At 48.1% G+C, this 18,700-nt stretch overlaps 5 protein-coding genes across 5 annotated transcripts; 2 read left to right on the top strand and 3 right to left on the bottom strand.

Annotated features, from left to right (window-relative positions):
- Positions 1-83: 83 nt before the first annotated feature.
- Positions 84-705, top strand: CDV56_106749 (cytochrome c oxidase assembly factor 1 family protein; the record flags this gene model as incomplete). The annotated part of the gene is made up of 2 exons (XM_026760368.1): positions 84-548; positions 613-705. The coding sequence occupies 2 exons, from the start codon at positions 84-86 to the stop codon at positions 703-705; spliced, it is 558 nt and encodes a 185-aa protein (XP_026614835.1).
- Positions 706-975: 270 nt separating this feature from the next.
- Positions 976-1,935, bottom strand: CDV56_106693 (mitochondrial 54S ribosomal protein uL3m; the record flags this gene model as incomplete). Its single annotated transcript, XM_026760312.1, has 2 exons — positions 976-1,073; positions 1,140-1,935. The coding sequence occupies 2 exons, from the start codon at positions 1,933-1,935 to the stop codon at positions 976-978; spliced, it is 894 nt and encodes a 297-aa protein (XP_026614834.1).
- Positions 1,936-2,491: 556 nt separating this feature from the next.
- CDV56_106606 (FAM210 family protein) lies at positions 2,492-3,327 on the top strand (the record flags this gene model as incomplete). Its single annotated transcript, XM_026760225.1, has 2 exons — positions 2,492-3,101; positions 3,176-3,327. The coding sequence occupies 2 exons, from the start codon at positions 2,492-2,494 to the stop codon at positions 3,325-3,327; spliced, it is 762 nt and encodes a 253-aa protein (XP_026614833.1).
- Positions 3,328-3,893: 566 nt separating this feature from the next.
- On the bottom strand, positions 3,894-9,307 carry phoC (putative cyclin dependent kinase inhibitor Pho81; the record flags this gene model as incomplete). The annotated part of the gene is made up of 9 exons (XM_026759843.1): positions 3,894-4,109; positions 4,221-4,390; positions 4,453-6,691; positions 6,853-6,900; positions 6,971-7,111; positions 7,179-7,229; positions 7,286-7,405; positions 7,467-7,551; positions 9,288-9,307. 9 exons carry the CDS (start codon positions 9,305-9,307, stop codon positions 3,894-3,896), a joined length of 3,090 nt encoding a protein of 1,029 aa, XP_026614832.1.
- A 1,075-nt stretch (positions 9,308-10,382) lies between these two features.
- CDV56_105703 (uncharacterized protein) lies at positions 10,383-16,986 on the bottom strand (the record flags this gene model as incomplete). The annotated part of the gene is made up of 4 exons (XM_026759322.1): positions 10,383-11,587; positions 14,811-14,998; positions 15,053-16,717; positions 16,775-16,986. 4 exons carry the CDS (start codon positions 16,984-16,986, stop codon positions 10,383-10,385), a joined length of 3,270 nt encoding a protein of 1,089 aa, XP_026614831.1.
- Positions 16,987-18,700: the final 1,714 nt, after the last annotated feature.

Raw genomic sequence — 18,700 nt, 5'->3', positions numbered from 1 at the left:
GGCTACCGCTCACTGCATGAGTTGCCTACCAGTTACTTGTCCTTTCTCGGCTCCTGTTACGTTGCTTCACAACTGATCTGACAATGACGCTTCATGCAGCGCAAAGGCGCATTGGCGTCCCACGAGCTTTCATGTTTCGCCGCAATATGCCTCCTCACCGCACTCTTATCCCCGCCCCCAAGGCCAACTCAGGCCCTTTGATGGAGCGACGGGCGGATCGAGAACTTCCCTCCATCAATACTGAGAAGCGCCGATGGATCAAGACGCTGCCGATATTTGCGGTAGTCGTTGGAGCTGCAATGCTTGGCATATTTAATTACCAGAAGTCGTCTTCGAGCGTCGTGAGCAGCACGCTATATGCCCTTCGAACTTCACCTCGTGCACGGGAAATCCTGGGAGACGAAATTTACTTTGCTCAAAAGATACCGTGGATTAGCGGGGAAATGAATCAGCTACATGGTCGGATTGATATCTCCTTTTGGGTGAAGGGGACAAAGGGTCAGGGGAAAATGCGGTTCCGAAGCATTAGGCCGGACCGCATGAGCTTTGTGCGTGACTTAGCCTCATATACTACTTTTAAGACGTCAACTAACAGTTCTCACACGTGAAAAGTTTCGCACCGAAGAATGGAGCCTAGAGACGGAGGACGGACAAGTCGTGCAGCTACTTGACCATGACAGCGACCCTTTTCGCCAAGGCAATTGAACCATCATTCGAACATGAATCCCACCAAGGATGATTGGCATACATGATTTTCATAGGTTTGTACATCAGAGTAATCTTGCATAGGATTAGGCGTTTTCGGCTTCGGACTGTCAACTCCACCGGCTATAGCGTGGGGAGAGACTCGTTCGGGTGATTCGGAGGAAATGCCAAACAGGATATCATTTATGTATCATATACAGACGCCGCTCTAGAAACAGGATAGTGTAATAGTACATTGAAGGAACCAAGACTCCAACATCTCCTCGTGGGCTATGCAGCCGATTCGGATACAGGTGCAACCTCTGGCCAGGGCTTTTTGATAGCGTCCTGAATTCTGACAACGCATCCTTTGGGCCCGCTCACGGAACCTGCAGCAAGATCAATATCGGCCTTTTAACAATACTGTACCGAACGTTGGGTAGCAGAAAACATACCGTTGACAACGACAATTCCGTTCTCTGCGTCGACCTTAAGGACCTTCAAGTTCTGCACAGTATTCTGCTCATTACCCATGTTTCCTGCCATTTTCTTTCCGGGATACACTCTGGAACCACCACCTTGACTAGGACCCGCTGAACCAAGCGACCGATGCGTTAAACTGACACCATGACTGCGGTCCTGACCATGAAAGCCGTGCCGCTTCATCACACCGGCGAACCCTTTACCCTTTGAGTTGGACCGGGCATCGACATACTGACCTTCCTGAAACCAGTCTGCATTGATTATCTGGCCAACAGGTAAGAGGCCACTCTCATCTTTGACTCGGAACTCGTAAACGTGTCTCTTTGGCGAGACACCGTTGGTCGAAAAATGGCCTAAGAGCGACTTCGTCACATTGCTGGGATGCTTCCAACCGGCACCGAGCTGAACAGCATTATAGCCATGCGTTTGTCTTGTCTTATGCGAGACGACTTGTACTCGATCGAGCTGCAGAACAGTGCAAGCGATGCGTTTCCCAGTTTCGGCATCGTATACAGCGGTCATTCCTTTTTTGATAGCGATGGCACCGGCCCGAAGAGGTAGGGTATTCGCCTTGCGTTCCAAAGCAGCCGTGGTGGTCGACTTGAGAACAGGCAATTCAGGACCGATATTGAACCGAGAGGGTTTGGGTGGATTTAATGATTTTATGCCGAAAGTTCGAACAGACACATTGCCAGTGATAGTGAGCGATTGAGGACCTAGAAAGAGGATGGGAAGCTGCGTCAGCTTCCCTGACAGTCGAGGTGACATGATGAGTATCGTTTGAATGGTGTTTGAATGATAATCAAAATAGGTTCTTCCCTTCCGCTTCTTTTGAGATTTTCCAGACTGCGGAGAGCGTACGGAGAAGCGCTAAGGCGGTCAAGAGTGTCCTGCCTGAGGTGTCAATGTCGGGTAAATAGAGATGTATACAAACAGCCAATGGGAGCCCTTACTCGGAGCGATCTCTCACTAAGAAACAGTACAGAAGGATAGAGGAACGGTCCCGATGGAAGCATGTTATCAAGACAGACTTTCCTCACGCTAAGTCCGGGCAAATGCGTTATCCAGCTATGTCCGTCGCCTTTACACTAGAGAATCATGCAGAATATGTGCCTCCCGGCGCCCGGACGTACCGGCACGCCGATCGCCGGACACTGTGTCGAATCCTCAATTGGTAGCTTATTTTTTTTTTTTTTTTGGTCTTTATTTGGGGCACGTCATAAAGAGTGAAAGCATCAACTCTTCACAGGCGCTCTTCAGCTTCTTATTTCAACCTTCTAAAGAAATTGATAAACAGCTTGGCTATCGCAATTCCCTCATAATCATGTCTTTGAGATTCATATCTACATCGCGGTGGTTTTCGCACTTGATCGGTCAAGCCGGCCATGCCCCCTCATCATCTTTTCTCAAACAGAACGTCACATCTTCACAGACGCTGTTCACGCCCAATGTAGTTGCTTCATTCCCTTCTCGCCGTGCATTTGCTTCCTCCCCTGCTTGGAAGCCCAGTCCTCAAAATCGATTCTTCCCCCGCCGATCGGGGTCAACTATTAATTTTACATCCAACCCCTCCAGCACTCTGCAACGGTCAACCTTCCGGCGCTTCAACTCATCGAGGGCGAATCAATCGGCACGGCCGGATCAATCGGGCTCGCTGTCTCAGCGGCTGAAAAAGCTGTCCCGGGAGTATGGCTGGGCTGGGCTGGGTGTTTACCTGTTGTTGTCGGCAATGGATTTTCCCTTTTGTTTCATTGCGGTCCGCCATCTGGGCGCAGAACGAATAGGCCACTATGAAGATGTCGTTGTCGAAACAGTCAAAGGCTTGTTCGGAGCAAAGACTGAACCGGAGGAACAGAGCCAGGACGAGGTCTCAGCTACCCAGCCTGGCCAACAAACCACAGAAGCTCAGAAGAAGAATAATGGCGACGGAGCCAGTATGCTATCACCTGACTTGTTTTGATCTCCTTTCTGAAGTTTTGCTGATCCGTACGTTCTTTTCTTTGCGCAGGTCTGTGGACTCAGCTCGCTCTGGCGTATGCAGTTCACAAGAGTCTCATCTTCATTCGCGTACCCCTCACCGCCGCCATCACCCCCAAAGTTGTCAAGGTCCTAAGAGTATGGGGGTGGGACCTAGCCAAGAGGAGGCCAAGGGGCATGTAAGGTCCGGAATTACTCGTTGCGGAGTGCCTTTCGAACACGTCGTTGAGAACTAGGTCATTTTCTACTGTGGAAAATGATCATATCCTTGCAAATTTGTCTTCTCTACTCTTTATTCTTATTGATGCATAGCGGATTGTGAGACTAGAAAGTGTACTATAAATGGTTGTAGCTGCAAAATCTAATATCAAAGAGACGTCGCACCATATTCTTCCTCACTTGTACATTTCCAACCGGGGTATTCCTCTCAAACGATCCTGTCAAACAGTAGCCAATATATAGTTGATATGCAAAAGAAGAAAAGGAGAAATGAGATAGCCGGGCATTGACTTCATTCCCCGGTAGAGACAAAAGCGATTCCATAGATCGATAGACACCGGGGACGCCAAACGGTAGAATGGTGAAAACAAGAAGACTAGGGACAAATGACGTCAAAAGTCCTCGGGGGGATGAAAAACCAAGAACTTGTCTACAACGACTCAATGAACACCATCCAAGGTTGATCAGAGATGGCGAAAAATGTGGAAGATAATATAACTGATCGAGACAAGAGACAAAGAAACAGAGCATTACATGTCAATCATGTCGTTGAATCTCAGAATGCCGTTGGCTTTCATAACACCGTTGACACCGTCAGGCATTCGGTATGCCCACTCGGCGACGCCCATCGTATCAGCAGCTACCAGAGGATTCTTTCTCTCTGGTTCTTCATCTTCGTCGGATGTATCGGCGACAAGGACAAGACCAAGGCCTTTGATTGTTTCCACAAGAGCTGGAACAACATTCTATAGCACGTCAGGGACGTTATGTTAGCTGCAAATCTCTCACCCTTTTGGTGCCAATGTGATGCTGTGAAGTTGTGGGTACGCGGTAAGAAAGGCGGAATAACGACGTACCAGAAGACTAGAGCGACATATTAAGCCCATGAAATTGTTGCTCTGCGCAATACGTGCTGACTCCTTGATTGACATCGACGCTCTGCCACTGCTGTCTACATCTGGCAAGGAACCAATATCCCGAGCCAAGTCCCGAATTTGGCCGAGATCATTGCAAAGGAGTACAGGAACTAAGAGACGGAGATCAACATTAGCCATAGAAACAAAGGCATGCGCGATGGCAATCACTTACAGTTCGGCTGCTTCCAGTTAAGAGCCGTACATATATTATGATTATACGAGGTAAAGACCACAGAACGCAAGAAGTCCGGATTGTGGTCTCTTGCAACACGCGCATGATCGAATACCTCAGTCAGGATGGCATCCGCGAAGCTATTGACGTCGGCTAGAGATGTCATATTCAAGGCTTGTTCTTCGGCAGGTGACGGATAGAGAATAGATAGATTGACGCTGACGCTGATCGGAAGATGCCGAAGCACTTCCCGCAAGGAAAAAAAGGATGCGGCAAGAAGACGATGGGTTTGTGCTATACTGTTGGTAGCGTTCTCTTTCAGAAACTGTATCGTCTCAGATGGATTTACGCCTCTCTCAGCGCCGACAGCCTGGAATTCATTGAATGACAGGCGACAGATGGGTATTTCAACACCATGGTGCTGAATGGTGAATCGCGGATAAAGTACAGGTACTCTGTCCCTGGTGAGCTGTACAAATAACTGTACATGATCCCCAGACAAGCTGGATCCTGTCACCAGGCCATTGTGTTCAGAGTCGAGCGCACTCGTCGCCTTCCAATACGTCGCAAAGTGCGTAATCTCGAGAGGATCACCATGGTAAGGTTTGATGACTTGAAAGCCGAACCGTAACTGGCCGATTGAGCGTAGTCTAGGATCGAAGAGTGGTAAAGTACATGTTCCGGTACTGGATTTTTCAGCTCTGAACACGGTAGGTAGAGCAACGCTTTTCGCAATCACTTTCGAACCAAAGGTAGGAAAGATCTCAAAATCAACAGCGAATGATTCTAGGTTATCGACGTGAAATGAGATGGTCCTTGAATCTTCCTGGATTGGGAGCATGATTGTGCGAGGTATTAAGTCAGAAAGCTTCGAGGAGATGGTTAACCGAGCAGCAGGATGACGACCTGCTTGGTCAAAGCAAAGCGAGCCTGAGCTACCTGGCTCGAATAGAATTTGGACGAAAACCTTCTTGTCCAGGAAGTTGTGTCCGTAGCGTCTCAAAGGAATGATGGGTGGGGGCAGAGAGAGGTCAGGAATGCCATCAGCAGTGTCCATGTCACCCGAGGCTGCTATCTCGTGATTCATGGTAGTGGAACTTGGTTCCTGCAACCTCAAGCCATTGAGGATATCGAGTGGCTTTTGAGGTAATTGTGACTCAGTACGATGAGACCACAGAAGGAGCATGCATTCCAGATGTCCTTCCCATGCGGCATAATACATCGCGGACAGTCCTTTCTCATCAACAGCACTGGCGTCGACCCCGAGTTCTAGTAGGGTGCGCAAACAATTAACGCAACCTTCACTCGCTGCGTGGAAAAGCGGTGTCCATTGATACAGCTTGTCCCTCTGGTCCATATCAGCTCCGTGCTGTTTGAGAAGGAGCAATAGTTCTGGGGGCTGGGAAGCACGTGTAACCATGTGCTGAGGGTAGAGTCCCTCTGCGTCCGGAAGCAGCTGGGCATTCCGCTCGAGAAGCATCTTGACTATCGGGATGGATCCGTGCTGGCAGGCGAGATTGAGAGGAATATGGTCCGATTCTGATGCCGGTCCAATGCGAGCATTGTGATGGAGAAGCTGCTCAGCACATGCCAACTGATCCTTGACGATGCTATGAATCAACGGCGTGAAATTGTTGTGATCCGCGGTGTCAACTGTATCAGGACCAGCAGCCAACAGCTCGCGCACCATATCAACGCGACCATGCATACAAGCGTAGTGCAGAGGAATCCTGCCGTATACATCTGACCGGGAAACATCGACCCCTGCTGCGATACCTGTCTTGAAAACAAAGTCTCGCCCTGAGATGGCGGCTTCATGTAAGCAATTTCGTTCATTAATATCATCTTCGGCATTGATATCAACCAATCCACTCTCCAAAAGAACTGCAAGCACTTCATCGGAGTATTCGTTGATTGCTGAAAGAAAGGCACGAGTCGCACGATCCCGGGCATCGGGGCAAGTATGAAGCTTGGCAGTCCACTCGCGTAGGGTCTGAAGATTGCCGGTAGTGGCAGACTGCAGGATTTGCGCATCGATATCTTCCTCATCCGTCCCAAAAGGCGGACCAAGCCGGTCAGCTGGACGGGCTGTATCAAACTGTATATTTTCGCCTTCCGCCCATGCTTCGAGTTCCAGGCGGGCTGTCGTTGCTCGGTCTGAAAGATCACGCAAGACATCTCGATTGAAACAGGGTTGTACTTCGACGGCTCGATGGAGATACAGTTCCTTCATGCGCGACTACCAAATAATAATTCATGAGTATGGGTCACGGAGAAAAGAAGAGCACCGAATGCAAAGAGAATAAAGTCGTTCCAACCTTTGATGTTTTATCCCACTACATGTCTCGTCAGTGTCGCCGTTTCCAGTATTTTGTCAATCTCTCCGTGTGAGTGACGAACCTTTTTCAGAATTTTGGACATGGCAGTCTCATTTATCGCGACAAATTGCTATCGCAGAGAAGATATAACGCATTAGGATCCGAGAGCCGAATAAACTATTCCAATCAGGCATACTCACTTGTAATTTGTTCAAGTCGCCATCGAACTGTTGAAACCCTTCGATCAAGGCCACGAAATTGGCTGGAGCCTTGGAGTGCGACACTGCCCGAGACTGAACAACTCGTTTCTTGTCCAAGAGGGTTTTCAAGCGCAAAGCGAACTGTCCTCCAGTCAGCCATCGTCATGTAGGGACACGAGTTTTGCCCGATAAGACAGGATATTCAAACCTCGGCTTCTTTCTGCAAGTAAAAGGCATTGACTTTTTCAATCTCACGCTCCTATATTGACAGTTACTGAGTATTTGTCACATGCCTCATTGATTGTAAATCCATACAAGTCGAAAGAAGAACACCTCCTTATTTGCGCGAAGGGCGGCTTGCGCATCGGCGGCATCCTGACCTGCAACAGTAGCCTGCGCAGGCAATTTGGGCGTCGCGCTCAGTTGCTTTATGAGCTATTCGCAGAAAGTTAGTCAGTAATAAGGAAGCCACAGTTTGCATCCAAAATGGACCGACCTTCTTAAGAGCCTTGTAGTTCACGAAGCTGGCGGCGTACTCCGGAAGATCAAGTTGCCTTCGTTGAATCTGCTTCCCGAACTTCCTACGTATCGAGAAGAATGATCAGCTCCGTAAAAGTCACGAAAGAGGTATTACTTGCGCCATAAAAATAAAATAAAATAAAATAAAATAAAATAAAAATAAAAAAAGGATTCGTAACCCGCCGATGGAACCTACATCCTGAGAAGTTCTTGTGTGAAAGTAAATGGTTACTTGAACCGGCGAATACCCTGATTGGCGTTCAGTGTCGAACAACGAGCAACCCGGATATTGACAGTAGCAGAGCGCACACTGTCAATTGATCGCGTACGAAGCAGAGGAATGGGATGAACAGGTCAATCCGGGAGGGAAGGAAGAGGGGATTCTCTGCCCCTCTCTGAGCTCGAGACAACGACAGATGGACGACGAGGACGAAAAGGCGAGTGGGTCAAGAGGACAGTCCGAAGTCGTCAGTGGCGGTTGTAGTAGAAGTGGAAATGGTATCAGCAGGCGTTGTCCGGTTATACAAATGAGAGGACACTGCTAGAGGACACAAGGGTATGCTCGCAATGTGATAGATTCGAGCTCGATGGCGGAGAGAATTAAGAATGCACACATCCGGACCTGACCAGAGAATCAAGAGAAATGAAAGAGGGGGAGGCCGGACATCTGTCGCAACGATCGGTCCCTGTTGCGTTGAGGACCCAGAGTAGGAAGGAAAGAGCACGAGAGGGAGATTGGGAGGTAATGTCTAAGGTATAGAGTGCCGTCAAGTGTCAAATAATAATAGTAATTAGTAGGAAGGACCTCGTCATTGGGGACTCGCTGGCAATTGCGGGCTAACAACGCCCATGGGAGGGGCTCTTTTGACCCCGCTTGTCTAGAGGGGTTAGAGCAAGTTGGAACAGGAATTGAATACAGAGTAATAATAATCGATAATAATTAGGGAAATCGAGAGGATTTGACGGTGATTATTATTGAGCGCGAACAAGGGCAGTATGTATCTACGGAGTACCTAAGCTCGCGCCGCAGAACAGGAGAAACTAAGGTATGTACTAACGCCCTTACTAAGGCCGAACAAGAGAGTGGAGACCTCTGGGTAGCTGAATGCAGCAGCCAATCACCCCAGCAGATCTGCCCACGTTCTGACTACCTGGACGGACAGCATCTGTCGGATTTCTCTGATATATGGATCCAAGGCTGCCACACCAGAAAGTCAATGTAGCCGATCAAAGATGACTATTCCTCTTTGATTCTAATTGCTTGTTGCTGACTTACTCAGAGTAGTGACAGACACCAACCATAGGCTGTTCGAGGACAACGTGTCGTGCCGAATCCGTCTGGCAGCTCTGGCTAACAAAATCTATCTACGTACCTTACTGTAGCCACCACTTTTAGTACTTAGGTACTGTGAGTGAGAGCGCTTGGTGATCTAGTCATGTGTACTTCCCTCAGGCGCATATCGCCGTCCTTCATAACATGTATGATATAGAATTATATAGTACGTACCTCTCACCAGTGCAGGTATTCCATTCAGATGGAACCTAGGCAGGTGCCTGATTACGCCAGCCACACTTCACAATTGATGATTTGTAAATGGTAGATAATACATTCTATGGTAGGTCCAGTAATTCAGCATTAGTAGGTACCTACCAACGAGTTGCCCTTCTCTACAGTTTGCCGTTCTGCATGACTTTTAAATAGATAACATGCACTGACCCTCAAGCCAATCATCGGAATATTTAAATCTTGGATCGTCATCTGATGTCAGAGTGCATATTATGGAGTCTTAGTATTTACCTAACCGCGTCATGGTTCATACTGTTGTCGCTGCGCCGATCTCTGCTTGATAAATACTAGGTACTCATCAGTAGCCGAGAAGGTTAACTACTTATGGCTGATCCGGCCTTCGCTTGATGATATACCTACTATATCATTGTCGGAGCAAGCGCAACCGTCCTTTACTCCATCCTCATAGACAGCCTCTCGCAGTGTTCCAAGTACCTAGTCTACTGCCGGATACTCATCCTTCGCCGATTGTCTGTCTAGGCTATTGGCTACACCGGTGGAAGGCCCTGGAGCCTACCTAGTCTACGACTGTGATGTCCCACCACGCTTAGAATACTCCCCTCCGGCCCTAGAAACAGATCGAGAGAATATGCAACGGAAATGGCAGATGAAAGTACAAAGAGGACACTGTATGTATTTTAATGTGCTACTCTCACACGGGAATTACACACCCATTGCATCCAAATATACAAAGTTAAGATGCAAGCAGTGTGACCTGACCACCATAAACTCGGTCCAGAAAAGTCAGAGAATAACCTGAAACGCAGATAACCATGGAACTGGAGATATTCATGCACGCCTGGAGCCGGTTCAGAATCTCCGATATCTCGAGTATCAAAACAGAAATACAAAGCAACAGCAGGCAAGCGGCCAGAAGAGAGCCCAGAAGGAGCCAGCGGTGTATAAAATTGAAAAAGAAAACAAGAAAAAAGCGAGGGTGCTTCAGAAGCGGGAATACAGGATCTCATGAACATAAACGAACTGGTAGAACAAAAGATACATCGAGCGAAGGAATCATGGGAAAATCCTCAAAAGATGGGCTATGAAAAGGATGAGAGGGAAGTTAAAAAAAAAATCGGCTAGAAGCCGGTAAGTCAAAGAAGACAGATTTTGAGCGAAGAAAACAAGAATCGCGAATCGAGATTGAAGGAGAATAAATGTTGACAGCACAAGATGATGCCAGACCAATCGATCGCTAATTTGCAGATACGCATGAGAGACCAGCCGATATCAATCCGAATCCTCCGTCAGTTTCCTGCGGTCACAGAAGCACTTGTCAGGACTCTACCATATTCGGCAAAGACACAGCGGTTTCATATCATTCTTTCAGAAGTTTTGGGCGATGCCGGCGTTTCCTTGTCGCGGGAAGACTGCCGGGTTCTCGATTCGCGTATTGCGCCGAGCCTGGACATCTCGAATCACAGGCTGATTTGGGACATATGGACCGTCTCCATAAGCCCCGTACTGCCCTTGCATATCACTATAATATGGGTTATCCTCGTAGAAGGCACCGGTCGGATGGGTGGCAGACATATGGCTTTCGTCCGAGGCCTCGGATCTGTTGCCTGCGGAGTAAGCAGACGAGGCATTGGACGGACCACGGTGAATGTCGGTGGTGCGGTTATTAGAAGCTGCAGGCGCAGCTCCCAAAACCCCGATTGGTTCAGTCTCTGGCATCTGTCCCTCGGAAAATTGGATGGTACCATCACTTGGAGTTGCAGCGTGATGATAGCCAGGTGCGCTTCCAGCTTCCGACATAGCTAAACCCGCCCCAGCGCCACTCGACAAATTCGTCGATGCTTTGCGGCCAGCGGAGGTCGTTCCCCATCCCCGATATCCGGTTGTGTCATCCTTGGGTTCGAATGCAGCGCCGCCGCCCATGATGGGCGGTAGTGTCGGGTCGTTGTTTGGGTTGAATCCGTACTCCTCCACCTCTTTTCTACGTTCTTCCTCCGCCGCTTTCTTTGCCTTCCATTTGCGCCAGAAGTACAAGGCAGCCAGGATGATCAAAGCCACAGAGACGACCGGTACGACTACCGCTACCGCAATTGTGCCACCAGCAGAGAGTCCAGAACTACCCGAGCTTCCTCCTGTGGACGATGCAGTCGCGGACGATCCAGACGATGTAGCTGTCACTCCGTTGGCTGAGTTTCCGGTCGGGAGAGTCTGAGACGTAGATTCTGTCGAAGTAACGTAAACGGTCTTCGCCCCAGTATCTGTATTGGCAGGTGTGGCAGTAGAGATAGATGTGATGACGCTGTCGGGGGTTCGAGAGGTTTCGGAACTGGTGGATTGTGTGGTCTGCGCAGTCGTGGCGGATGAAGTGCTTGAAGTGGTTGAAGTGCTTGTGCTACTCGTAGTGCTAGTCGTTGATGGTTCTGTCGGGGCGGACGTCGTGGAAGTCGTTGATGAGGTGGTCGAGGACGTTGAAGTTGGCTCGGAAGTGGTGGTGGGTGCAGTCGGCGTCTGCTCTGCGGTTGTTTGGGCGGGCGTACCGCCATTGGCGTTGGCACTCGTCGGAGCCGCCTGTACTGTTCCTATAAATTAGTTACTTGACCGTTTGATCACGATTGAACAACGATGTTGAAAGTGAATGGGACCATCGTGAACAGGCTGGCTAATCCGTACCAGAAGACATGATTGAGTAGCTTTCCTCAACTAATATGACCAGAAAATTCTCTCTCTTCAAGACAAGTCTAATGGCACAATTGGCAGCGCAAATCCAGACGCGTAGATAGAGTGGATATAGGTGTCTTGTCTTTGGACGTGATGGCCCTTCTAACTAAGATGTAGGGTCGAGTAATTCACTTTCTCAACGTTGATGGGGGTATCAGCAGACCGAAGATTGACCGATCGTGATTTCGTGGAGGGAGAGCGTTGGTCCGGAGTTCCATCAACCTTTTAGGGAAACATAAGAGTATGAGAGGTAAAAATTAATAATAATGAGTGAAAGAAGAAATGATAAAGAATGGCTGTCGAACCCAGCAAAGTAACGATTGCGCGCACAGCGATTATAGGCGTTGCAGTCAAGATGTGGTCAGAAGTCAAGGCCGACGGAGGTACAGTTTGCGAGACGGTTGATGATGATCAGGGGGCAAAAGGAAATGGAAACGTCCACCGCGAAGACACAGGTAAACCTGACAGGACCTTGACAGGTACCTACACAGGCTCCATGAGACGACAGTAGATGACAATAATCGGAGATAGATGATAATACAGATATAATGGTAATGATAAGGCTAATCCCACAGTTTGATTGAGAAGGGGAACGGTTCGAAGGACGAAGGAGAGACGAGGTAGAAGGAAAGGAATGAATGAAGTGAGAGTGGAGATGCAGCGAATATCTAGTAATAATACAGATGGATCATGGATCATGAATGGTGATTGTTACCTTTAGATCGTTGAAGCCGGTTTCTCTAGTGGTATTCATCCCTAGTGACTTTTAAGTGGGCTCAGACTCTCAATATACCGTACTCTGTATGTATGTTCCTGTTAGCGAATGTGCATCCGAAGTAGTAGCTGGCTATTTATTGACCCATTAAAGGCTTCTAACTTGAAACCAGTACCCATTGGAAGTCTTGGCGATTGCTCTGACTCGCACTTAGGACATGTCGCCAAATAAAACTACTACTATCGTCAACCATCCCCATGCACATAATTAAAAACAAATGTCCAACAGTTAGGTACCAGTACCACTAAGGTACTGAATTAGGTATGCTCGCTATTGATTACCATTTACCACAGGCCCATGGAACCCATGGTGCTCCGAAACTCCAGTATTATTGGCAAAAGACAAATGCGGCCATGCGGCGAAGGGATCCGATCCTGAGTACATACGGGAATCGGGAATGGAAAGTGAGGAGTCACCTCTGCAAGCCTCTCCTGCAACCAGCATGTGTCTTTGATAGAAAGGTCGCTTTCGTGTTTTATCAAGGGAAGTAAGTCAGTATCTTCAATGCTCTCAGCAACAAGGCATTTTCTTAACCAAACATCTGGGACTGGTGCTGGCCTTTCCTTGGTGTTTGCGTCAACGGTATCCACACAGAATTTAGTTCACTTAATATGTTCATACACAGCAGATACACAGTACTTACTACCTTGTCTACTCAGTATCTAGATGAGTGTCTCGATGAGCATCTATTATCTAGTTGCCTACTGACAGATGCTTGACGGACCCAAAGCACTAATTTAGTGGTCTTGAAGTAGAATATCTTCTTGGATTGGTGGATAACCAAACAAACTCTTCTATTAGATAGTATCCATATGGATAGGTCATGTAGTAAATGACTGAACAGCAGCATTATGTTTTCTATTTTTGTTCTCTCACTGTCAGCATTATCTCTACTTTCTTACAAGGAACTTTTCTCTCTCTCCCTCTCTTTCTTTTTCTTCTGTGCGTCTAATAATGCTTCAACGTTGACCTCACATTGAATTGTGGAAAAGCAGACCTCCGAATATTCGGTAGAGACACGCTTTTTGGCAGACAGATTCTGGTTTAGATCAGATGATTATGAAATACTCTCAGGCCATAATCCTAATTCGCTGCGCTGAACGGATCACCTCAGCTCATATCCATGGATACCTTAGGATAATGACTGCAACAGTGCCAGCACGTATGACTACTTACCTCCATCGGAGTTAGCTGATCATTTTGTACCATGGATGAAGGGCATCTCCTTTCCCAAAACCAAGGTTACCCTCGCACAAGTTCACAGCAATAAATATAACTAAGTAACCAGCAGCTCTTCACTGTTTGCTCAGATCTTAGCTAAAATTGGGTATCCATTATTCATAAGCCAGGACGCATCGTAGAGTTCGCACTTATTCATCAGAATACTAATAGAGTTGTGAATCCCATTCTCACCATAGATAATCCTCATGAATCTATTCAAGTAGTCTGGCAATACATGCAATTCATCTATTTCAACTCTTACCTGATTTTGTCACTTGCATATTCATCGTAAAAGTTGCTGCTTGAGAGAGCAGATCGAGCTGTAATTTCTGATATATCTGGAGACTGAAAATGGGGAAGCCTCAGAACACATGTTTATTCAGATGAACAAGTCATATGGAGGCCGTGATGATCTCCCTATGTAGAGCCAGTGTCGCTCTGAATCCAGATATTCAACACAGAAAATTAATACCAGCGCGGGCCAGAGTCCAAGCCAAGGAGCCATCATCTCCCCTCCGATTCCTTGAAGGATGATCTCAAGTGTGGGAGATAGTAGGTGAAAGAATCAAAGTATGGTCTATTTCTCAACGAGCCCGATTCGCGCCGCTCAAAAAGAAGAATTCAAACAACATAGCCTGAGACGCCTGACGGCACAAAGCCATGCTCGACTTACTGCTCTAAAGAACAGTATGCGGAAAGCTGGAAACGATCACAACCACACTAACAGAACAAAGCCCCATTCGCAGACAGCATCTTAAACTTTCAACTTGCAAAGTAACGCCGCCAGAGCCTTGAAATCAAGTAGATAGTAGAAGATGGGAGAATAGAAAAAAGATCCAGCTTCATATATCTTATGCACGCCATGGACGTCGAATTGACAGCAAAATCGATCCCAGCCTCTGGGGAGACAGCGCCCATTTCGGAAGAAAGAACAAGAGGAAGGTCGTGAAGTAGTCTAGCGCGACATTGTGGAAAAAGATCCATCACCTGGAGGAACAGAAGATCAAAGCTTGACGAAGCTTTCTATGTTTGCCGCATATCCCATGAGGGACGAAGATTGGACATCAAGTCGTCTTTCGTACCTACAGTCTCTGGGGGAAGCCGACTGACACGATACGCACCCGTACGAATGTTATGCAAATGAGCGGCGGAGATTCCTGTGCGGTTACTATGAATGCTGCCAGCATCGCTTGCAGTCTCTGCATTCTTGAATCGAGGCGGAGGCGCGAAATCAAGGTTATCGAAGGTTCCTGATTTACGCAATGCATGCCTAAGGAGATCGTTAGTTTTATCATCCAGATATTACTTGAATGCATAGACTTACGGGCTTGGTATCGCTGCGAGCTCATCGAAAGCGGAGGCAAGAGGTGTACGAGCAGGTGCTAGCGGAGTGTAAGGCCGCAGTCCACCAAGAGGGGTCTCTGCTCGTCCTTCTTTTTGGTCTTTGAAGTTTCTGCCTGGGGCGTACTCGGCAGCAATCATAAGGGAATCGTCTTTCAGCAAGTGAGGGGAAGGTAGAACTTGAAGTGGTGACGGCGGCGGCATTGGCTTGCGAGGTGCTCGAGGCCCGGGCAACCGATGAGAAGCCGAAGAGAAAGCACGAGGCCCCGGATAGTTGAACCGATCGCCGGCACCACCCACAGAGCCGCTAGCCATATGCCTGGCAGCTCCTTGGAAGCGGGGTGGTGCGCGTGGGGGCGGCGTCATGGCACGACGATGGACGGGCTCAGCGAATGGTGCTGGAACCGGATCATAGTAATCACCAGTAGTAGGATCGTAGACGTAGCCACCATCCTGGAAGGATTCTGGACCGTAGTCCTCATAGATGGTTTCCCTGCCCGTCTTAGACTCGTCGAAGTACTCCTTGTAAAACGACCGAATACGGTTGGCACGCTGCTCGGGATTGTCTGATGGATCCTCTGGGGGCAGAGGGCGAAGTCCCAGAGTGAACCGACGAGTATCACGACGGACATCAAGGGTTTGATTCTGAGACTGCGGCGGCTCCTGGGGGATAGGAGGAGCTGCTGCATGATTTGGGGCCGCGTCACGCTTCTGGGCATCTTCGGTCCCGTAGACGTTCACTGCCGGGATCTCGGGATAAGACTTTCTATTATCACCGTAGTCGCTCGCTGCATCGCTCACGGGAAGTGAAATCCGAGGTGTTGGCGTGAACGGTGTCTGCTTTGAAGGCGCGGTTGATTCAAGATTGGTCGGCAGAGCTTCATGAATGGGACGATTCTGTTGTTCATGAATGTCGAGATGCAGCTCCAATGAAGGGTCCACAGCGTTCTTGGGAGGTTGTCGAGGCAAATTGTCGTGGCGGGCCGTCGAGGATGATATGTCCTCGTCGCCATCGTCCTGGCCACCTGGCGCTGGACTTGGTCCACGACTACCGCTGACTCCCGGTATGTGAACAGGACTCAAACTCCGTGGCAGATTCAACTGCAATCCCACATCCTGTCCATTTCCTTGGCCCAGCGGACTGTGCAAGCTACCACTGTCCGAAGGAGCATTGTACAGTGGCGGTGACGAACGTGAAATTCTCTGGGCGTTCTGCAGTAAACCTTGGTTCATGTCATCTCCTCGAAGGCTGGCTTTACTCTGCGATCTGGAGAATCCCGACGTGTCATCGTGAAATCCCCTCGGCTGCGATCTGACAGACGCATTATCACCGAGGAATGAAGTCGCATGGCGGTATTTATCGTCATCACCAATCATAGATCTTGAAAGAGAGTGTAATGACTCCCGGGAACCATGTAGACCAGGAGGAAGGAGGTAGGGACTTGGGCCTATGTCGAGGGACATTCCTTTGGTATGAAGGTTGCTGCCTTTCTCTGCTTGTGTCATTGGTTTAGGCCCCGCTCTGGGTTCCAGATCTAAGCCAAAATCGAGAGATTTATGCTTGTCATTGGCATCTTCCTGTCGGAGCTTCTTCACATTCCGCCGATGGAGATAAAATAGGACGATAATGGCGCATACAATTGGGATTCTGGTCGCTCATCAGCCCACGGGTAAGAAACAGACCAAGAATGAGAACTCCACGTACACTGCGCCTAGTACAATCGGCAAGGTCGTCGTACTAGACGAACTTGTATATTTCTCGCACGCACTGGAGGTGTCACCCTCAGGACAACGGGTGCTTGTAGTCGTCGTAGATGTCGAAGGCACCCTTTTCACAAGGGTTGGATCTTCAGTGCCAATCAAGACCGGCACACGGTCTCGAGGCACAATGTCTGGTCGACGGGGCGGGGACCGCATGACCATGTGGGTACCATGACGGGGAAGATGGTGATGTTGGTGATGATGATGCATGGTCGTCCTAACTCGTCTGGTCTCAATGACTTTTGGAGTCGGACGGCCGATACAAAGGTCTCCAAGGTGAGTGGACCACTATAGTCGTAGGATTGATTCGAAGGGCGGGGATTGCAAGGAATAGCGAGGACCAGCGATCAAATCCAACAATCGACGATCTCTAATCATGAACGCAAAAGTACGGGTGACATTAGCTGAGCAAACAAAAAGCTTATAGACAGGCCAGAGATGTGAGGATATCGATGGACAGATTGGATTAGCAAGCTAACGAGAGCAGATGCGGCGCCGAAATTGACACTCTTCGACCAAGGAGCGAACGGGAACGATTCTTTCCCTAAAGGAGTGGAAGCTGAAGGCCAGCAGACTTGAATAAATGAGTGTGAATGATCTCCGCGGTGAGACCAAGTTGGAGGTAGGGAGGGTTGCGGGAAAAGGCTAGAGAAACTGAACCAACAAGCAAGCAAAAAGGAATGGACAGGATGATAATAATAATGGAAGAGAAGGAATAAGAAAAGAGAGAACGACTAAGGGGAGATAGCAACTTAGCAAGTGAGGTAGCGCAGAGATGAGGAGACAGTAACAATAACAATACCCATACTAGTCACTTGTGCTAAGCTTGCCCATACCTCCCTAGCCTCACCTAGAGGTAATATTCAAGATCCATAACGATAAAACGTGTAGATCCTTCAGGCGCAGTGAATTTCAGCTATTGCCCTGGTTATTTTATGATGATGAAGTTCTAAAGACTTTCTAGGTTCATTAACTAGATACTGTACCACAGCATTAAGTTAGTAGTAAATAGATAGGAGTCCAGCAAGATACATTACTAAGACAGCATAGCTTAACACAGTATAGTAGGTAAGGTAAGGTAGTGCTTGAGTGTGGAGTAGTACAAACAATTTCAGGTACGGCTGTGTATGAACCAGGTGCCTCAGTACGGTACCTTCCTAAGGTTACCTACAGGTAAAGGTAAGGAGTGAGAGATCAGGGGTTTCCCCAGGTAGCTTACTTTGTAGGTAGTTCATGCAAAGTACTCCGTACTGCTGTACTCTATACTTGATACTCTGTACCTGCTTCATACATGATACTAACTCTGCACTCTAGGAGATGACAACTCTTCCATACTCTCTCAAGGTTGTGTCGAGAGACAGAAACTGCAAGATAGGTAAGGTCCCGTCCCTTGGTACCTCTAGTCAGGTACGGATACCAATCATACAAGACTGGTACCTGAAAAGTGGCGACGGAATGAACAGCCCAAGTTTCATTGGCCCCACTTGAACCCCCTTAATTGAGAATTATTGGTGGTTTTGCGTAAAATAAATATTAATAGCATGTCAGTTCAGGGGTAAGACTTTTGTGTACTGTTGATGATAGACAGAGTCTAGACTACCTATCTGTAAGACTTCTACATCTGTGGAGACTACCTAGGTAGATATGTTGTCTAGATACTCCATACACGGAGTAAAAGGGTCAACAAACCATGCTTATACTTATCTAGATATTTACAGGAGGAACTACCATAGTAATTCAACCATATTAGTCTTTATCATTGACTGTCTTTTCCATCTAGTTGGGGAGCTGTAAGATTAGGTTATAGGCTGCTTCCCTGGGATTACTCTAAGGGAGTGCATTCTTACACATGCTTCTCTCTTGTGCAGCA

The sequence above is a fragment of the Aspergillus thermomutatus genome (genome assembly GCF_002237265.1).
Source record: "Aspergillus thermomutatus strain HMR AF 39 chromosome Unknown NODE_83, whole genome shotgun sequence".
Lineage (NCBI taxonomy): Eukaryota > Fungi > Ascomycota > Eurotiomycetes > Eurotiales > Aspergillaceae > Aspergillus > Aspergillus thermomutatus.
This window is presented reverse-complemented; position numbering and strand designations above follow the sequence as displayed.